At 39.4% G+C, this 21,875-nt stretch overlaps 1 protein-coding gene across 6 annotated transcripts in view; it reads left to right on the forward strand.

The window, feature by feature from the left end:
* The first annotated feature begins 4,064 nt into the window (after positions 1-4,064).
* Positions 4,065-21,875, forward strand: part of LOC124299848 (uncharacterized) — a 124,712-nt gene continuing 106,901 nt past the window's right edge. The window contains exons 1-3 of one of the 6 annotated variants that reach the window (XM_046753239.1): positions 4,065-4,248; positions 4,696-7,152; positions 8,033-8,105. In XM_046753239.1, the coding sequence (XP_046609195.1) occupies positions 7,087-7,152; positions 8,033-8,105 (139 nt within the window). In that variant the 5' untranslated portion in view covers positions 4,065-4,248; positions 4,696-7,086. Of the gene's footprint in view, positions 4,249-4,543; positions 7,153-8,032; positions 8,106-21,875 lie in introns of those variants that run through there. The other 5 variants (XM_046753238.1, XM_046753241.1, XM_046753242.1 and 2 more) reach the window with 5 other exon arrangements.

The raw sequence follows: 21,875 nt of genomic DNA on the forward strand, positions 1-21,875 counted from the left end.
CGTATCGCGCGTAACATTATTCACTCTAGCGTAATGTGTCGACCGACGAATAGGTACACGAACACAGAATAATCATTGCACCAATGCTGTACTTTACAGTAGATAGGCATCTGCATTCATCCGTGTTACACATAGTTATATAACACTATTATAATTGCAAACTACATACGACAGTCATTGACACGCAGTTATATAATCGGCCATTTGTATCCACAGCTTTGACAGGTCAGTGTAGATTTTCGTTTGAGCTTTATTTCTTTCTGCGCATGATACTGTAAAAAAAGAGAAAGTATTGAAAAAAAAATTAAAAAAAAAATGTATACAACGTTCCACAATTATAAACTGAATTCCCTCGAGGTGCAATATGCAAACTGCAACGCGCAGCGAAGGTAAATTGGTGGTGTTACACTAGGGAGAAATAAATAAATAGGGAAGTAAAGAAGTTTTCTCTGCTGAAAAGGCATTTAAATTCATAGGTAAATCATCCTTGGGCACATGTACCCTATACAGGGTGTCCTATGTCAATGGGTCCATTGTAATATTCCTAAAGTACAAGATGGAAGTATAGGAATATGAACTGGGGTAGTAATATCTTAGTTTCGATATATGGATGTTACTGAGAATCAGTAAATCTTGTTTCGAATGACGTACTTTTTTAATTTAATTTCATTATTTGGCAATTATAATTACATTTATTGTGGAGTTATATTATTACACAAAGCTCCAACAATCGCTCTAAGGATCAAATGGGTAAAATCTTGTAGTTTCCGAGTAACGCAATCCCTGGAAGACGCTAGATTGATTTAAAAATTGATACACCCTCTATATTTTCACCGTAATAATATAAGCTGCTGTGATAATAAAAGTGGCATAACCATTTCTCACAATATATAATCTCTGCTTATCTTTCCTTTCATATCTCTTACGAAACACCAAATGTAACACTTACACTCTCTTAAATTTCGAGTTTTATTTACACGCGGCTTTTCTCTTGGCTAAGCGTCAATCGGCCTAACCGTAACTCTTAATAGTACAGGTATCCGTAATTTTATGTAATCGTTATTATCCCTCGGTAACTGTACGTTATTTGAAACTAGATCTGTACTCGAATCGAAGTGCAATGGTAAAGACCGTTTCTGATATACCTATACCGTTTACCGCCTGAATATTGATTTGGTTTTGATACTCTCGTTGCATGTGATAGCGATAACGCTATCAAGATCCTTCTAGAAAGCTTCTGGAGATCCACGTTGAGTCAGGATATAAGTGAAAATACCTTTTTTCTCCTACCCTTGCAAGAATTACCCCATATCGACCGTTGAAATTTTATCTTACGCGATGATCTTACATCTCATATACATATTCCGTGATCGCGATGTCTTAACCCTTTCACTCGCAGAAGCCACTATATTGGCAATCTTTCTTTCCTTTTTTTTTTAGTAAGTTTTTTATACTCCATGCAAAATCCTAATTTTTATTGCACTTTCAAAATTGTATTGCAAGGTGAAAATTTTGCACGCGCCTAATTCCAAATACGAATATATTATCATACATCGCTGCGAGTAGTGGTCAACTAAAATCTGAATCTCGTGTCATTTTGAGATATTATCGACATGCAAATGGAGCTTCACAAATCTCGAATGTCTTTTGTAACCTAGAGATCTTGAATTTTAAAATAGAAATATCTGTTAACGATTCAATTTCCGGAATTTGTAGGAAGCCTTCGCGTATCTCGAGGTCGCCGGCGAACCGTCGATAATACGATTAAGCGTTATTTATCAGTCGTCAAGCGTAAGCGTGAGAGTGCGGATGCGCCTAGAGGCGAGTAACTCGCATTGCAAGGATGCAAATATTTGTCGTTCCGCGGCGGTTTCGGCAGGTGGTGTCATGGCGTCGTACTGGGATCGCAGCTGAGTCGCGGATGGCGCACGCATGCGTTTTGGAATGGAAAGGAGGGCCGCGTAGAGAGGCAGCTCGGCTTGCGAGAGAGAGTAAAAGTCGGTGTGCCATTGGCAGCCATGCACGTAGGTAGAGGATATCCGAAGGGGAGACCGCGACGCTGCGCGAGTGTCTCGAAAGGACGCGGTCGACGCGATGACGCGACTTAAAGAATGTGTGAGATTCAAAACAGACCGAGTGTTATCGCCGAAGGGATACGCCGGGAAATGTCACAGCGCGTGAAAACGCGTTCGTTTGTTTTTTTTTTCTCCATCATCAGAAAGCTAGGAAGTGCACCAAGTGAGTAACGACGAGTGCCTCCCCCCCCCCCCCCCCCCCCCCGCCCCTGCTCCCGACCCTTCCAGCAAGTGCGGGCGAGACCATTTTCGGCCGAGCTGCGCGCATGCAGCCCGTCTTAACCCCCGAGCCGCTGTACTGTCTCTCTCTTCTTTTCTCTCTCTCTCTCTCTCTCTCTCTCTCTCTCTCTTTCTCGCTCCCTCTTCGTCTCTTCTCCTTGCGTGGCGAAGTGGATTCTCGCGAGAGACAGGGAGAGAGGCTGCGAGCCGAATGAATACGCGGCTCGATCGTCCGCTGCTGCTGCTGCTGCCTTCCCCCCTGCCCTGACATAGACCCATTCCGCCGGTCGCGTCGCTCGATACGTTTACAAAAAGTAAAAAAGCCTCGAACGGTTTCGGGACGGGCTCAGTTTGCCGGATAAATACATATCTCGGTGGGTTCGTTTCGTCGGGAAATTGTATGAAAATTGTCGAGGTGTGGTGGCGGGTGCGATACGGCTAGACATAACCTAGATGTGCGCACGTCGAGCCAGTCCATTGAGCAAAGTGAACTACCATACTCGCGCCTACGCGAGTCACAAGGTTAGTTACGGTTCAGTCGGGCCGACGAGAACCGAAATCAGCCGAAGTCGGCCGAGCCGTCCCGCCACGCACCGAGGTATCCCGAGTCGCGCGAAAAAGGGGCTGGAACCTCGAGCCATTCGTACTTTTGGGGTAGGAAAAGCTGGGGGCAGGCATCCCCTACGTCTCGTCTTATCACTACGACGCAACCCCTCGAGTCTCCTCTTTGTGAATGGGATACGTGTCTTGGTTTTACGTTCCCTTTAATGTACTTATAGCCAACCTACCTACCAGTCGACGCGTACGCACACGCTTATATATACCGCGGGATAAATCAATGGTTATTCTCTATTTCCTCTCGTTCTTTGTTCGCGTTATCTTTTCTCACCGAAATCACAAGTTGTATAAATATTCCACGGTATTCAACCGAGGCCAGCTTTGTTGTACCGGTCATCCGTTCGAACGTACACAAGTACTTGACGATTAGAATTATTTCAAACATAATCTTTTGTTCGCGGATTTTGTTGCCACTTTGTCAAACACCTATTTATCGTCAATGTTTTACTCGAACCGGTAGATTGTTCTAAAAACTTGTTTTCCGTACGTTTTAAAACAGTATTGTGTCGAGAGTATCGATCCGTACGATCGATACGTCACGGAGCGAGGTAACAATCCTGCGACTCGTTGCGAAATATGAAAAAATATATTCGATTCGGTTTAATTTCCGTACCGCTAAGCGTACCGAGGTTTAGCAGGGCATTGTCCAACCTAAAGTTGAGACGTGAAAATTCGTAACCGTGAATCCAACATGCCGTATATCGAAAAGCAAGAATCATCATATCGCGAAGTCACGTACGTTACGTACCTCCGTTTATTAATTCGATCGCTACGAAATAAAACTAAAAATTCCCACGATTTCCCAACAATCGTTATTAAATCACGACCGCCAGCGGGATAGGTAAAGGTCTTCGAAAGACAAAACGCGCATCTCCTCAAGATCAAAATCTCTCTACAACGCGAGGAGCCAAAGGTTCGCAGGCGTCCTTCGCAGAAGTTTTCCGCGTAACGTTTGTCAGATTTCCTTCCTGCAGGTACATACGCATCTCTCGTCGGACCGACGGAACGCGCCGCGACCGTCGCTCTCTCGGCGTGTTTACGGCGCTCCTCGTTTTTCGGCAGGCAGGGTGGGAGGGAGCAGATCGGCTGGTCCCGAAGGAGTGGGGACGGGACGACGCGCCGTTCGACGCTAGGTTCGCGTCGGTTGGCGCAGGCAGGCGGCAGGGAGGCTCGCTCGGCTATACTTGGGCCAGTCAGTCAGTCAGTCAGTCAGTCGCATAGAGGAAGTGCCGGTGGCGAGGCGGTTCGGTAATACCGGACGATGCGACAACGGGCAGACGACGAAAGGATGGCTGGAAGAACGGGCGGGCGTTCTTCGCGCGCGTTCCCGAGGATGGTATGCCTCTTCTAAGCATGCCCCCCGGACCCGGTTTATCCTCCTATTGACTCGGCCCCTCGTCGCGGTGTTGTCGTCATTTTCTTTCCCTTCTTTACTTTTTCACTCCCACTATTCACCGTTCCGCATTCTCACGTATCCATCCATCCATCCATCCATCCATCCATCCATCCATCCATCCACCTACCTGACCGTACGGAGTTTATTAACGTGTGTCGAAGGAGATAGCTAGATAGACGGGGGACGGGGGGCGAGGCGGTGGGGTCTGGGGCGGGGGTGGGGTGGGTGGGGGGAGAAGGACGACCGTAGTGAGTAATATTTTGTGCGGTGGTAGATTGTTGTAATATTATGTATACGCGTACGATAAAGTGTCGTTCGATTGTGCGCTACAACGGCTCCTGATTACAAGTACGTTACGTTATACGTACGCGCTGTTTTTACAAACAGGTGAAACGTTTCGAGGTGAATAAACTAATGAAAATAATAATATTGATAATACATGGTAACGATACGAAGATGTAATACGAAAAATAAATAAATAAAGAAAAAAGTGATCCGATCGGCGGAGAGGGAGAGGGAAGCTCGGTCAACGAACGACAGCGAAGTCGTCTCCACTGCACATTTAATTAATCGGGATAAAAATTTCGTCCGAGAAACAGGGGCGTTTTCACTTTTACAACGTAACGTAACGCTTGTGCGCGTGTGTGTGCGCGTGATTGTTCGTTACGGTAAAATATCGTTAATTCCCGGACGACGAAGAATCATCGACAGCAAGCAGCTTCTTCGTGCTTGTTCTTATTATTCCCGTCAAACGATGGCTTCGTCGTATATACCAGTGTTTAACGCAACGGCGGCAGCGACGCGACGATGCGATATTGTAAGCCGACTCTGAACCGTTAGAGGCTGGGATCAACGACGCCTCGCTCCTACGGTTTCGTTTCGGAAAGAAAGGGGAAAAAGTAAGAAGAAACAAACGACGAGCTGTGACGTGTTTTGTTACACGCGTCATACGACGACGAACACGTCCGTTCGAGATGGAAGTAAAGTCCTGTTGCTCCTCTGGCTTTGTTCCGTAATTTTTCTTCCCATCAGCGACGACACTGGGCGTCGAAAAAACGATGAGAAACAAACGGCAGAACAGGAACAGGCACAAAAAACAAAAAAAGGAAGACATACCCCGGCCACCCTCGAAACAGGACGATAATTACTATCTAATCCGTGTAACACGTCGGCAATCGATCCACCCTGTTCAACAATAAACGATACGCAAAGGACGCCCCATGAAAACGATGATACATCGCGGTCACTGCATCAATGCTCCTCGAACGATGAACACGATGATAAACGATACAGCCAGAAGTTGCAATCTGACGCGTATTTTGTCCGACGTTGGATACAAAATAACGATCGAATAATAGTTATTTTGACGATAGAAAGTTTGAAAAACGACAAAGAAGTAACAAGTAAAAGTCAACAAACAGTGTGCGCCAGAGTAACGTAAAGCTGAAAGACTGATCTCTACGTAATGTCTGGAAAAATGAGGGAATAAAAAATTAAATGAAAACTGCAGAATTTCGCTACGCGGGTGAAATCACGCGAAAACTATACAACACAGGGTCAAGTTTTTTTTCGGTGAATGTGCGTGGTGGGTGGCTTGTGCTCGCGATATAATATAATTCGTGTAAAAGTTGGGTGCCTGTGCCGCATAATAATAATACCGAGTATCAATCGTTACGAAGGCGAAGCCGGTTGGTTCCTTATTTACTTGCACACTTGTTTAATGTAAGAGGATTATTAGCGAGCAGCTGACCGCGCAGCAATTCCCTTGCCACATCCTAATATCTTTGTCGTCTTCGTTACGCCCGAGAGTCACGCAAACGCAAACGCAGAGAGAAAGAGAGAGAGAGAGAGAGAGAGAGAGAGAGAGCAATGGTTATTCCGTAACTTTTGTCGGTGTTCGGGCGATTTTTTCTCTCTCCCCCCCACCCCCCTTTCCCCCCCTTCGATCTTTTTTCTTCCATTTTTCTCCCTTCTTCTCCACGTCGAGCCTGAGCCGAGCCGAGTAACAGTTTTTCTTTTTATCTCGCTCGCCACTGTTACTTCTACTCGGACGCCCGTATCTTTGCTGCACGATAATAATTGGATCATAGAATCAGATTGAAATATATATAGATACATATATATGTATATGTATATATATGTATATTTATATATATGTAACTGAACTAAAGATAGACGGGACAAGGAAAAGATAATTATTATCGGTGAAAATTAGTACGAACCTAATATGATGATCGGATATATGAACTTCCGACGTATTATGTTATGATACGTTGTGTATACATGTTGTTACAAAGCTGCTGAAGAGGATTGACTGATTGACCGATTGATTGATCGACCGATTGATTGATTGATTGGTTAATCGATTGTACACTCATGTGTATACCTATCTATTTATCTATCTATCGACTTATCTATATACACGTTTAATATACCTATACGTACGATATAAAGTATCTGTAATTTATTGAAAATTATGATGAAGTAAAATCGAAAACGGAAAGAGAAAATAAACGAGAGAAACCGTTGACCGGATGTAATAATGTACGCGATGCGAAATGGAATAAACTTTAAACACGTAGATAATAATTAATATTTGGCACCGTAAATACACACGTGAAGGGTGGAAAGGAAAAATCAATCGTTAATAAAAGAACAAAAGGAAAAGATTTATCTATACATACATACAAACAAACGCAAACATACTCCCATATACGTATATAAAAATATATAAATATCAATTGTGGTGGCAGTGTATTGAATTAAAATTAGTGAATTATGCTGAAGTTTTTAACGCACAAGCTACGAACTCACTCGCTGAACGAGGACCCGAACCAGGAGAAGGTGAGTTAGATTTAGAAACGTCATTAATAATACGTTAAATCTACCAAGATAGGGTAAGCGTACCAGTTATTGACCTTTTTTCATTGTATCTCTTTAATCCTTGGTTCTAAAATGACAAAAAAAAAATTAATTTATCGTCTATAACCCTTCATAAATTGGCTTTAATCATAGAGAAGTTCACAATTTCTGCCGTCGATGTGTAATTTTGAGAAATAGAAGGGTCAGTAACCGGGGTACACTTGCCTTCCTCCTCCGCTCTTGTCGTTGCGCGTGAAATTTCCCTCTCATTGTCGTCAATAAACATGACATCACAAGAAGATAAGCTCGGCGACCCTCATTACTCTACGATTCTTTCTTTCATATTCCATGTTGAATCTGCAGAGGCATGTGCATTAATCTTACATACGCGATACGTCCTTTAATCTATGTGAGTACGTTATACGTACGTGTGAATAGAGTACATACGGTCTATGTGTACGACAAAAGATACGATAGCGCGTGCGCGCGACAAGATTCGAGAGCGAGAGAGAGAGAGAGAGAGAGTGTGGTAACCTTTGCCTTGCGAAGGTCACTACCGGTGACTCGTGCCAAAATGGCTGCTACCGGTGCCGCATTATAATAACGTTACGCCGTCGTGAGTGAGTTAGCGGGTGGTTACTGGTTATGCATACAACAACGCTGGTGGGTTTGCCAATTTTCACGCTACTCGGAGGGGACGACGAGCGGAGAGGGGGGGGGGGGGGGGGGGGTATTAGACAACGCCGATGCGCAACATCGATATTACACGCGTGAATGATATAACGGTGATTTTTTGTTATCTCGTTATCGCTCGTTGCACGATTATCAGATTGATTATTAATTCGTGTGAATATATTTTCAGAGCGACGATGATCACGACTCGGGAACTGAGTCCGACGATGAGCTGCAGGTCGGGATCGAGGAACCTTCCAGCTGTAAGTCTACAATTTTAATTCGACTGTCGGATTTATTTATTATACGTACATTATACCGCGTACTTCAATTCTTTCTATACTTGTGTAATACAGTACGATAATGTGTGTGTGTGTGTGTTTGTGTGTTTGTCATGCATTCCTTCCAGTCGAACTCTACGATGGATTATTATTAGTATTATACGTAGTGATCTTTGCTAATTGGGTAAATTTAAATATTATATATGCGAGAGATTTTCAAAGTTTTTCATCCTTTTGTATGTCAGAGGGAAGAGAGAATTAATACACAATAGAAATTTGGATTCAGGTACATACAATGTATAAAGTTTATAAAGGAAGAAGGAATCGTTATCAACGAAATCGTACGAAATATAATGTCGCGAAAACTTTGAGGAAAAATATTTCATTAGCTGGCAATTTAACATTGTGAGTCGGCACGTGACTGACATCGAATATGTACTTTCCTACTTTTGGCGTGTTACAAGATCTCTCTTGTTATTGTACGTTCACGTTTCGCTGTAATGTATTCACAGTGTACCTCATTATACACGTGTAAATATTCACTTTCAACTTAATGTCAAGGACGTTCTCGCGTAACGACTTTACGTTGAAGGATATGTATTTTTTCTTTTTTTTTTTTTTTTTTTTTGTTTTCTTCCAATCTTTTTCTTATTACCCAATCTCGGTTCTTTCTTTTATACTTTTTATTTCTCTCCGCATACTTGTTGTACGAACGGCGTGATTCATATAATAGTTGAATAAGAGAAGTTGAAATAAGAGACGCAAACGAACGGATGAAATTAAAACACTGGGAATAAAAATAAAAATTTTTTTAAAAAATAGAAAAAAAAATTAAAATAAAAAAAGACATCTACTAATTACTCGCTTCCCTTCATCGCGAGAGATTGCTCTGCGACAGAAACGTGCACTGTACCTGAAATATACACACGATCCCTTTTCTTTTATCTTTCGCTCTGTCATGTCGGCACGAGGTTCTAAGTAGGTAACTACAACTGTAAAGTTCTGCCATGGCTGCTCCGATGCACTTTACTGCAACGTGATGCTGCTGCTGCTGTTGTTCTTTTAAAAATATTACAGGGATCACCACGACTTTCTCTCCCTCCACCATCCAACTCTCGCTACGCTCTCTTGTTATCTTTCATTTCCTACGCGATATTTATTTTTATACGACGTTTCGCTCCGTTCTCGTCTCCGTTTTCTGTACATACATAATTATATTACAACCTTGTTATATTCGAACTTGACCTCGTTTCAACGATCTTTCAAGCAACGAAACGGACTTTCGCTGAACCCAATGGCGAAGCTGAATAAACTAAAAAAAAAAAAATAAAAAAAAAAACCGTGCCGTCACTAACGAACAGCGATATAGTATATTTATATTCTCAATGAAAATTTTTTTATTTTTGAACTTCATACCGCAGCACTAGATGTACCCGTACAGGGTGTAAATAAAATTCTCAGTCACCGGTTAACAAGATGATTCTCCGGGTAACTATCGGTAATGACCTGAAAGACATGCCCTCGGAAAATCGATCGGTTTTTTAATTTTTTTATTTTGAACCACTACGAATTCAACGTTACGAATTTTGGAGATCTACTAACTCTAAACTCTATTAATTCTATTTGACTGAGATCAAAATCATTGAAATCCGGTAACTCGTTCTCGAAATATCCTCGGACGAAAAAATTGATCAATTGCGTGCATGCGTCTGACAGATGATGAGAATTGACTAAATAATCGCGCAATCGGGTGTAATATCGATTTGTAATTATTTCCTATTTTTATCGATTTTTTTTAACACACTCAACAACATACTCGCGATCCATGATTACTCTAAAAGACTTTTTTTCCTCTCGACGAGCAGAATTTTTTAGGATCATTAAATTTTTTGACCCAATTTGAGCTTGATAGTCAAGATCAATTTTGCGGGGGCATATCTTTCAGGATCTTCACCGACATCGATCTGGAGAATTTTCGGTAAAATGGCGACACATAATTGTCTTACACTCTGTACAATTTAATAATAATTAATCGATTCGGGTCTTTGGAATGTGATTTTCTTTGTTTCACGTTAGTATATACTATCCACAATCCATTCGTACTCTATAAATATACATGTAACAACGTGAGTTATTCGCAAAGATATGAAAAAAGGACATTAAAAAAATAATTAAGTAAATTTAGAATCGCCTATCTACGTATCGTATACGGTGTAGAGTGCGAGATTACAAGTGACACGAGGCAACTGCTAATAATATAATCTTATCTCGTGTACCGTTTGAAACGATAAAATGGAAAAATAAGGAAGCATAAAGTAAGGTTGAAAAAAAAAGATATAATTCACGTGAAACAACTCGACGATACGTGTGTAGTATGCGCCATAAAAAAAAAAAAAAATAAATAAAATAAAAATAAATAAAATAAAAATAAAAAATAATAATAATTTTGTAATTTTATCCCGTTGTATAAAAAATATCGGGAAAACGATTGAGATTATTTTTAAACGAATATGTGGCAAAAAGAAAAGTATCGATGCGGTGATTATTGATTGAATTGTTATTTATTTATTAATTTCTTTTTATTTTTTTCATATCTTGTAACAAAAACATTGCAAATAATTCACAAATCATATCGCGTAGAGATTTATCTCTTTTTTGACGAAACATGCATTCAACTTTATCGTCGTTCGTTTTACGATTACTCTGATCATTCGGAATTTACAGGCTGCAGATTTTATTCCGTTATTATATTCAACAACGATAAGTTTCCCTGGCGGTACAAAATTGTAATTGTAGTATGACGCTTCAGGCGATTCGTGTTTACGCATACGCGTATAACCGCGGAAATTATGTGTTCCTGTATTACTCACGTTACAAACTCTCATTTCCGGCTATCATTTTTCTCTTTCTTTTATTTACTCCCGATTCCAGGAATCTCTGTTTTTCACAATTTTTGTATATATACATCATACATCTATATATATATATATATATATATATATATATATATATATATATATAATATATATATTTCCCAGGATTATTATTATCAATATATCATTGATCCCAGCCGAATTTCGAACGCGAATGTAGAATATTCGTGTATATATGGATACGTAATGGTTCTTCCCTTTATTATTGATTACGATTGACAAATCACGCCCAACCCAATTGTTTTACTTTGAAAACAAAGACCTATTTTATTAATTGCGTTTGAGTTTTTTTTTTTTTGTTTTGCTTAAATTGTAAATTCTTTTTTTCCTTAATGTTTATTACTTAAATTCTAATCATAGATGATATCGTTAATTGACACGTGATTCTCCCGACTGCCGTGTAAAGCGATTCTTATTGTTAGTCTACTTGCACGGAACGCGGGAAAATTCAAATTAAAGAAATACACTTTGCATACATATGGCGTTTATACCCGTATGAATGATTATGTCGAAGTATTTTGAGTTTTGATCGGAATTCAATACGAATTGAATACTGGACGCGGTCGCGATTATTTCGATGAAAAATATAAGTGTATTGTAATAAAATTGAGAAAATTAAGTAGTCGATTAGTGACTGGATGATGACGATGTGCACGCAATTATCATAATAGCGCGCTCTTTTTTTACTGCGGGGATAAGTTCTGGTTTTATTGTTACACGCGTAATAATATGTACCAGAGAGGTGTGCGTATATATATGTATATATATATATATATATATATGTATATGGTATGTGTACTCCAGTTGTTACTATCCTACTCGGTATAATACGTATTATAACGCTTTAACGCGTGTTAGAAACTATAAATCAAGTTGCTAAATAGTTATAACGCGTTTTGCGACTCGTACAACGTCAGGTTACCTAGACACTGTACGCGCTGTGGAATATCTACCTAATTGCATATTATCTCGCTCAGAATTGTTGACAAACACGACGTTGCAAAGGGAGACGAAGTCGTCGAGTTTCAACGAGCACGACGTTACAACGTTACACTGTAACGATGCGCGTACGAGGAAAAATTTGGGGAATTTAGTCTTATTCAAATTTGTATCAGACATTTTTGTCGTAGAGTCAAGTTGAAAAAATCAATTTTTTTTACGTTCAATCCAAGATGGCGTCCCCCCCCCCCTCCGAAGGCCGAATACTTGGATTTTTCATCGAAAATCATTACTGCGCCACTTTTTTGCAGGGTAAAAAACCCTTATTGATTGTACCGTGTAACTCCACGCCGCGCCGTTTCGATCCAGGACTCTGCAGACGGATGGAATCCTGGCGCAGGTTGCGAGGGAAGGATACGGCAATTGCCGCACCCGGGGTCAAGGGCGGTTGCATGCCTTACACTTCTCCTCCCCCTCCTCCTCCTCCTCCTCCTACTCAGGTTCCTCGTTTCCACCTTACACTCCTCGGTATCCGTGACGCTCGTTTCTCCTTCCTCCGTTCTCCTTTCTCCCGTCTTCGCCTTGTTCGTACCTTTACTACCTACGTATTCTCCTTCCCGCACTACGTTACGTTGGTGGGTCAGGTTATGTAATTTTTTTCCTCATCGCATATCGCGTTTCACTTTTATTATACATCGCACTCATCTTCTCCACGCACGTTATACGTACACGTATATCCGTATAAAGTATATATATGTACTTGGTGTGTACTTCGTATTAACCTTGTACGTACCTATAGTATACATATATACGTATATATATATCATACTCGGCACTTGAGATTCAACATGGTGTTACACAAGTAGGCAGGCATTGCATTTGGAGGAAAAAAAAAATTGATGTCGCGAAAACGCATCTTTTTTTCCCTCCCATTCAATTACTGTTATTATTCTACGCTTTCCTACGGTTTTCATCATCATCATCATCATCATCATTATTATTATTATTATTATTGTTCAAGTCAATAATTATTCAAACGTTGTGACATTATTTTTTTTAAATTTATTTATTTATATTTTTACCAGCTTTATACGCGAGATATGTAGTTATACGTATTATTTATTCAAACAAAAAGCTGCAGTATAATAATTTATTTTAGTCAATTTTCTTTTATTTTTCACTGCTAAAATTGAATTTAATTTTTTGTGTTTTGCGGTAATTGAACAAATTGCGATTCATTTTGTGAGGTCTTACTCGTTTGTTCCTATGAAAGTTTTCCGACGAATGAGTAGGGAAGAAAAATTTTTCCGTGTAAATAATTATGGCAATTTTCTGCCGAGTTTACGTACATCTATCATTTATTATGCACGCTGAGGTTGTGAAGTTTATTCTGATATATACCCATATATACATATATGAGTGTGTGTGTGTACACAAACGTGTAAAATCTTGCTGCGGAGGATCAGAGTTTGAGTATATAAATTTTCAGATTTTTTTCACAAGATTATTAAAAAACGTTCATGAGATTATAACAGATCGCACGTTGTGTGGTTATAAATTCTCGAAGAGAATTCACTTCCAATCAGTATGCTTTGGTTGTATGAAAATTATTTTCAGATCCGTCTATCCTTGTATAATTTATTGCTAAAATCCCGGACATATGTATGCAGTGAATTACGAAAATCACGATTTTCTTTAACTGTATCGTTATTCTCAGTTTCCATTATCGATAATTATTTCGTGATACCGCCTCACATCATAGTTTTCTATTTTCTTTTGTTGGAAATATCTCCTTGTAAAAAAATTCAACCAAAAAATCTGATCAACTCATCGTCGTTATTGTCCATCTTTGATACATGAAAATACAAAACGCGATACCGATCCAGCGATAAAATTTTGATTTATGTCACGCGGTTTGTTAAAATATATTCTCATATAGTCGCGTACCTCTCATTTTACGTCAGGATAATACAAATTTTTCGCACATAATGTACGATATACAAATATATGTATGTTCCTTTCTTTTCTTCATTCCGATGAGTAGAAATTTTTGCAACGTTGCAAATTCTCAGCAGCTTTATATTTGGGAATTTTGTTTCTTCTCGTTATTCCCTATCGTTGGAATATGTATATAAAAAAGAAATAGAATAGTGAGAGAGAGAGAGAGAGGGAGGAAAAAAAGTTGCAGAGTTATCTAAACACGCGAGTTTGCTTTAAATTGTCCAACTTGCTGAATTACATTTTATATACCTATGCGTTACATATGTACGTAGATACTCGACATACATATGTATGCATGCATAGACGCCAAATCGCTTGCAGGATAGTTGACCGGAAATTACGAAAGTTATTATACACGTATACCTGTGCTACCTATACTCATACGGCAAAGGAGAAAATTTTCTCCTTTTCTTGGTAATACACATATGCATTTTGTTACATGTATAACGACACTTAATTATGCATCGTAAACGCTGGGTATATTATTTACGAAAGACAATGAATGTGGCAATGATTACAATCATCGATGATGAACGTCATCGCAAGAATATCGATTAATATTCAATAAATGCAAGGGGTGAAAGAAAAAAAAAGTCAACAATCAATATGTATAAAAATACTATGTATTATTTGCAAGGCATCGATTCCGAAACAAGTAACGTGAAGTTAAAATCTATAACAATAATAACGATGACGACAACAACAACAACAACAATAATAATAATAATAATAATCAGAGCAGACAGTCGCGGTTAAACAACTTGATCAGAAGTTCCCTTCCTTTTTCTATGTATTCCGCCTTTTTTTTCTTACTCTTTCTTCTCCTGGTTCGACGAGATTTTGCTGCAGCAGGCGGCGACGGTGTCAAACAGTCGGGAAACACCGAGGTATGCAAATTAGTAAGACGAGAGCTCGACAAAGGAGAGGAGTGTGTTTCAAACGAGAGAGGAGAGAGAGGAGAAAGAGGAGAAAGAGGAGCGAAGACTGTCACAATGGCGTTTTCCCAACTTTTTTCCCCTCCCTTGCCTTTTCACCCTCACCCTCATCCTCAGCCCCTTTTTTTCCGAACGCCCGCGATCGTTGGAAATATTGATTCGGGGTAAATTTTCGTCGTTTTTCTCCTGACTTTTCCTACTCCCGTGCAAGAAACCTTCATCGTCGCAACTACGTGCGGTTTCTCGTTCTTGCTCGCTTGTTTGCTTACCGCGGTTTCTTCTCGTTGTTATTTCTTCTTGCTACCGCAACTTCGCGCTGACGATTTTATATTAGGAAAAACGAAACAAAGGAAAAGTAAAATGAAACTCATTGCATCCCACGCTGAATTCGAATTTGCTACGTGTGTGTTCGTTGCGGAATGGATGAGATGTAAAAAAAATTACATGTCGAACAAATACGATTAATATTACAATCGTATATTTTACAAAAGTATAATTCGATGCAGGAATCATATTGAAAAATTAATTATCATTTCGCATTTGTATTCGAATGATTTTATGATGTGTTACAGATTTGATTATTTAGTGACTCTTATTTTCAAAATTTTACTGCTGCAATCGATTGAATCGATTAAGTTTAATGTAAAAGAAACGTTGAGTTTCTATGCTCTGTCAGTTTGTGATACTGTGACTAATACAGAAAGACATTACACAAGTAAATTGAAAAGTTTCAAACTGATAACGAACGAAAATATGTGTTTTTGGAAATACATATAGGGAGGGGGGAAAATGTAGAAGGATGAGAAAATGAAAGGGTTAAAACATCGAATATTGAAAAACTTGAAAGTCTGTTTTTTAAGATTTTAAAGTGTAAAGAGGTTGGTTAAGCATATAAACGAAGCCAAAATTCATTATGCTCGGAATTCTGACGATTAAATATTTCCGTTTATCGGCGGAGCCTCACGAATTCGTGTGTAGTCGATATTGAAATCATGCGAAGTCACGAAATTATTTGTAACCAAAAAGTCCGACAATGAGTGAATATTCAACTTCTCGGTCGCGATCGACGCACATTCGTTTGACCAAAATGTAATTTTCTACAATTCTTTAAATTCGCTCAATTCTCGCGTTGAATTGAGCGATGTTACTAAAAAAATTTGCCAAAAATTGCTCAAGTTTTATCCGCAAACCCACTTGTCACTATCATCGTAAATATTTTCTGCGATTTCTTCTTCGTACAACGTTGTACTATTTTTATATTCTTCCGAAATACATACATGCATGTACGTTCGCATACGTCGTCTATGCGTTACATGTGTCGTCTATCAATCAAAGTATGTACATTATCTACCGACTCACACACACGCGCGTAGGATAGTTTTCGGTTCGTCGGGACGATCGCTGAGATATTATCATATTTCTAGACGGATATGCGCTCGATCACGTGTATAGTATGCATAAAGGGTACACTTACAGCATCTCGTCTGCATGGACCCGGCGAAGCCTGTGCGCGGATCTGAAATTTAAATGCGAAAAGATAATCCCGCGATGATTCCGCGCTGCAGCCTCGAAACCTCGAAACCTCTCGACGAATATCGGGTATAATTATACACGTGACATTGTAGGAATCGGAATCTCGAAACAGCGTCCGTGATGACGATGAAATTTTTTTTTTCCCCCCTTTCACTTCTTTTCTATTTTTTCTTTGTTTTCTCTTTGTAGTTTTGCCGTTTTGCATTTCCTTCATCAATTAAATTTGTATAAAAATGACACATTCATTTTTTCCTGCTCCGTTCAGTTCTTTCAAAATTACATTTCAAAAATGTAGGCGAAAAATAAAAACCGGGGGTTAAAACACTCGTTTTCGAAATTATATTATACTTGTACGTTTGAGTGGACGTTTCGTTTTTTAAAATTGATCAAGTGGATACGGAGGAATTGCGAGTTGTGCTTCTCTCTTTCTCCGTATGCATATATATATAATATGTATATTTATTTATTAGAATTAACAATTCGAAATATCATTTCGCATACATTTCGGTGGAAAAATTATCCATTGTTTTTCTTCTCTCAATTTTCTCACGTTATATACCATACAGGTACGTATAAAATTGCCGAAGAAAGAATGTAAAATAGGTATTATAAATATTTAAACAGCTCGGATGAAAAATTTTTACGCTTGCAAAGAATAACGATTTCGGTAAGACAGTTCTTGGCTCGGGGTTAATAAAGTGAATTCAATTTTTTCATCTCTCTCTTCCTCTCTCTTACACCGTTTCGCGTATATCATTACACCTCTACATGTCGGCAGCGGTCTTCTATTGATTGCTTTAAGCAAACAAGAGCTCGCCTGCAATGCAATGCCTGGGATTCACTGACAGCAGTGCACCACCAGCAGCAGCGGTGCGGTTTGTGCAGTTTCGACTATATATAATGTACAGGGTGGCACCGTTATTATTTCTCGTTTAAATCTCTCTATATTTCACAGTCTTATCTACGAATTCCGCAAAAAGTTGTAAAACCAAATGTTATACATATAATATACGTATAGCACAATTTTCTTTACCCAATATATATATATATATATATATATATATATATATATATATATATATATATACACACATATATATGTAATTGTATCGATTAGACGACGCTGAACAAATTATAGATTTATAATTACGGAGTTTGCACGTTGTACGTTATGCGTATATATTTTTAGGATGTGCATAATTGTCGGATCTTGCTGCATGATTCTCAGATTCCTTCCTGGACTTGATAATTATGACGATGGCTACATCGTGAAGGCTTATATAGAGCAGAATCGGACAAGACGGTTAGATAAATGGATACTTTGCGTGTTTATTTCATTTATTACAAACCGTTTAATTTCAAACTTCTCTAACTTTATATATTACGGATTTACGTGCAGACAGATATTGTAGAAATGACTATGACAGTTTAATCCCCCCGGTATTAAACGGGTTAGTTTGTATATTATATAATATGTATATAGACGTTGGTAGTAACGGAATTCACTAGATTTCACTCATCCTCGTCAACCGTGTACCCATCTCTGCTGCTCGGTATCATAGATAGGAAACTGGGAAAATCCCGGGATCAAAGAGTTTCCGGACGATCCTTGCTTGAACGGTATAAATCAATCCCCTGTAAAGGTGACGACACACACACACACACGCGTAACGAAATTCCTCACTTTAAACAGAGATCCTTTGCCATCCAATTCATCAGGAACGATATTGACAGTGCCGATGCCGCATCGCGTATTATTTATGATTTATTAAATAATAAAATATTATCACCAATTTACAAACGCGTCAGTTTCGTACTTCGTACTACGCTAAAAATTATGCAGCAGCTAACGTGATCCATGTTACGATTGATCGCGAGAGATGGGAGGGGGAATAAAAATCACCCATTCACATGTCTGGACAGTATATTGTGCAATGTATAGGGAATTCACGTCAAATACCTTTCAAGCGAATAATTAATCGGTATACGTATAATATTGATTACACAACCAGCCGAGTATGCGTGTGTACATTTATACATTTACGCGCATAGATTCACATGTGCACACGTGCCGTGATAACATTATTCCCTACACCCAGTACCTATCACATTTTATTTTCACCGCAGCTGCGGCACTCGCGATCATTCCTCTGTACAAAAATGCATATGTATGGCAACGCATATCTTCATACGCATAGGTAAAACGGACCGACACACCTGCGGCGATATCTGCATTTTACCAGTTACAGTTTGAAAATGCGGTGGAGTTTCGCTCGTACCATTCGATTTTAACGGTTTTTTTTTCTTTTTCTTTTTCTTTTTCTTTTCTTTTCTTTTTTTTTTCTCTTTCCCTTTCTTTTTTCCCGCACCGTATCCCATTGCGAAGGTACCTTGTATTTCTGTAACGTAGTTTTTCGTTGGCCGTAACGAGGAAGTCGGTGTGTCGTATACGTATAATCGTGCGAATTTGCGAAATACGTATCCGGAACGTAATACCTTTTTGCGCGGCGGTGTATTTTCACGTGAAATAGCTGCAGTAAAAGGCTAAATGAATGATATTCGGTCCGCGGTAGAGCACCGCGCTGTATTAACGCTCATTCGAGCCGCGGGGGAGAAGCAGGATGATGAGGATGAGGACGAGGACGAGGAGGTGGAGGTGGTAGAGAATTTTCGCCCATGCCCTCAGGAGGAACAAGCCAGACTTCAGGGTACATCGTGTCCCTGCTCCCTCTGTGTGTGTGTGTGTGTGTGTGTGTGTGTCTATACTTACACGATGTGTACACACACTCAACTATGCACGGAGCAAAGGCTGCAGAGACAATGGGACTGCTTGCCATGGAGAGGGAAATGGGGAGGAAGAGGAGGAAGAGGAGAGAGGGGGGGGGGGGGGGGGGGATGGAAGAAGGAGAAAACATGCAGCCGTTGTTGGTGTGTTCGTTCGTTCGTTCGTTCGTTCGTTCGTTTACTTCTTCTTTCGCTACTCGTGGAAGAGGATGCAGCAGAATCGCCACGTGATCCCGGTGTGACCTGTACCGCCCTCTTGTTACTCCTAATACATATTTACCCTTTTCACCATTATTTTTTTTTTGTTCGAACGTAAGAGGGAACGAAAGAACGAAGCAACGGCTAGATGTGCTGCTCCTGCTGCTGCTGCTCACGTTGCTGGATCGACAATCGTGCTTTTGGTTATTTTACAGTATATGTATGCCTGTCTATGTATTGACCAAAGTAAGAAACGTTTTCCTCTCTGTGTCCAGAGTGGCTACGATCTTAATTTATATAGTCTATTATCGTGTAACGCGAATTTGTGACGTAGCGATCGAGAACATGCTTAAACACTGCTTGCTGGGTTTGCCAGGTTAGTTTTTCGTATTCTTATTCCTCTCTCCCGCGTTTTCATTCTCACTGTACATGTATAATATACACTTGATAACGTACGTACGGTCGCAGTGCAAGGGTGAAAAAAAAAAAAACGCGACAATTTTCAGGCCTTCGGCTTAATTCGTAACGTCCGACGAAGCGATAGCGAGAGGAGAGTGGAGGACGGTGTTTCGATTTGAGGTTATATTTGACGAGTTTTACATCACTTCTCATACTTTAGGTGTACTTACCTACGCGGTATGGTTGTGGTGGTTGTGGTTATGGTTGTGGTTGTGGTTGTGACCGCCGAACGAACCGATTCGCTGTCTCCTTGCTCCGGCAGCGGGGTTACAGGTACAACAACCAACCAACCAACCAACCAACCGGTTTTCTCTCTTCGACGATCGAAAGCGCCGCAATCTCCGTTTCTTCTGCATGATCTATTCCTTCACGTTACATGTACGTACTTATACATTCTCTCTTTATCTCTATATATGGGTAGGTGTATCATGGAGTTTATGGACTCTCCACGATTTCCATGCCATAGGTATACGTATACGTTTACAACGATTTGTTTTTGCACCTTTTTACGCACTCCATTTTTCGGCAACCATACGCCGTTTCCGTCATATGTTTCCTTTTTTCGCATTGTCGTACGGATACTGTAAGAAATATGCGAATACAGATGTACCGTGTGTAATATAAAGCTTGACTTTTGATATTCGCTGCGACAGTGAAGCTTGGTTAAAATCAGTCGATGAAAAGATTCGTATTTTTAAATTGTTCTGTCAAAAATTATTATACCTCAATGTTTGTTTGATACATGGAAAAGAAAAACACGGTTTATTTTCGCGATTGATGCGTGCGTTAACGGTAAATCCAATTTTTCTAATAACTTTTGTCAACAACAATTTTCGAGACTATAATTTCGCCGATCAAACTGCTATTAGAATTTTGAAACTCTTGTATAATGTACATACGAATGCAGAATAACGCCCCGGGTATAGTACTTGACTTTCAGCGAATGCGGCGGAACGAGGAGTGAGATTGAATGAATCAAGGGAATTGAAAAAATAAAAAAAATAAAGAAATAAGAAAAAAAACCACAACAAAAAAATATCCATTGAAATTTTCATTAACCCCGCGAAGTTGCGCAGCGGGTTAGCTTGTAACTTTTATAAGTTTTATGTATAATGCACGAAGCAGAACGAGCTGCAGCGTCACGTCTTCGTGGTCGTCGTGTTTCGTTGTAAAGATTACATAACTGTACATATAGGTAGACGTTGTATCTATATTTATATTATTTATGTATGTATATAGAAACCACGACGCCGCAACGCGAGATCATGCCTCGTGTAGCATGTATTTTTTTTTTTTTTCTCTCAAAGTTTGCCGTTCAAGTTGAAAACGAGAGCCGGGTAAAATTTCGGCGGAAAAATTATACAACTAATCGCTCCGGGCGAGACAAGGAAACTGTTCCGATGAATTTTATGTCACTGGATATTTTAAAAATATTTTGTACAATGTATATATGTATACATGTATACGTTAGGGTGGTTCTTATTTGGGGGTCGGAAATATTATCATTGGGACGCCCCCGAGATCTGTTCCGAATGATGAAAAAAAAAACAATTCTTTGCAAACTTTCAAGCCTCTGCGTCAACTGAAACACGTGCCTATAAGCTCTGAAAGTTGCAAATGTAAAATACATGTAATTTTTATAACCAGTTATTTCGTTTTGTGTGACTTGAGGGTATACGTTGAGGGACCGATTTGAAACTTGGCAAAGTTGTTGCTTGTAATGATAGAAACATCCCTGAAAATTTTTGAATTTTATTATCACTGTTCCCTTGTATACAAGCCTAATAAAAGTGATGATATTAAGCTTGTGTGTAAAAAGAAATATATTATAAAATTATGATGTAATTTTGAAATTTTTAGGGTTTGTTTCGATCATTACAAATAACAAATTTGCCAAGTTTCAAATCGGTCCCTTAATTTATACCAAAGTCATACGAAACGAAACGACTGGTTACAAAATTTTCCGACCC

This window comes from Neodiprion virginianus, chromosome 3 (genome assembly GCF_021901495.1).
Source record: "Neodiprion virginianus isolate iyNeoVirg1 chromosome 3, iyNeoVirg1.1, whole genome shotgun sequence".
Taxonomy (NCBI): Eukaryota; Metazoa; Arthropoda; class Insecta; order Hymenoptera; family Diprionidae; genus Neodiprion; species Neodiprion virginianus.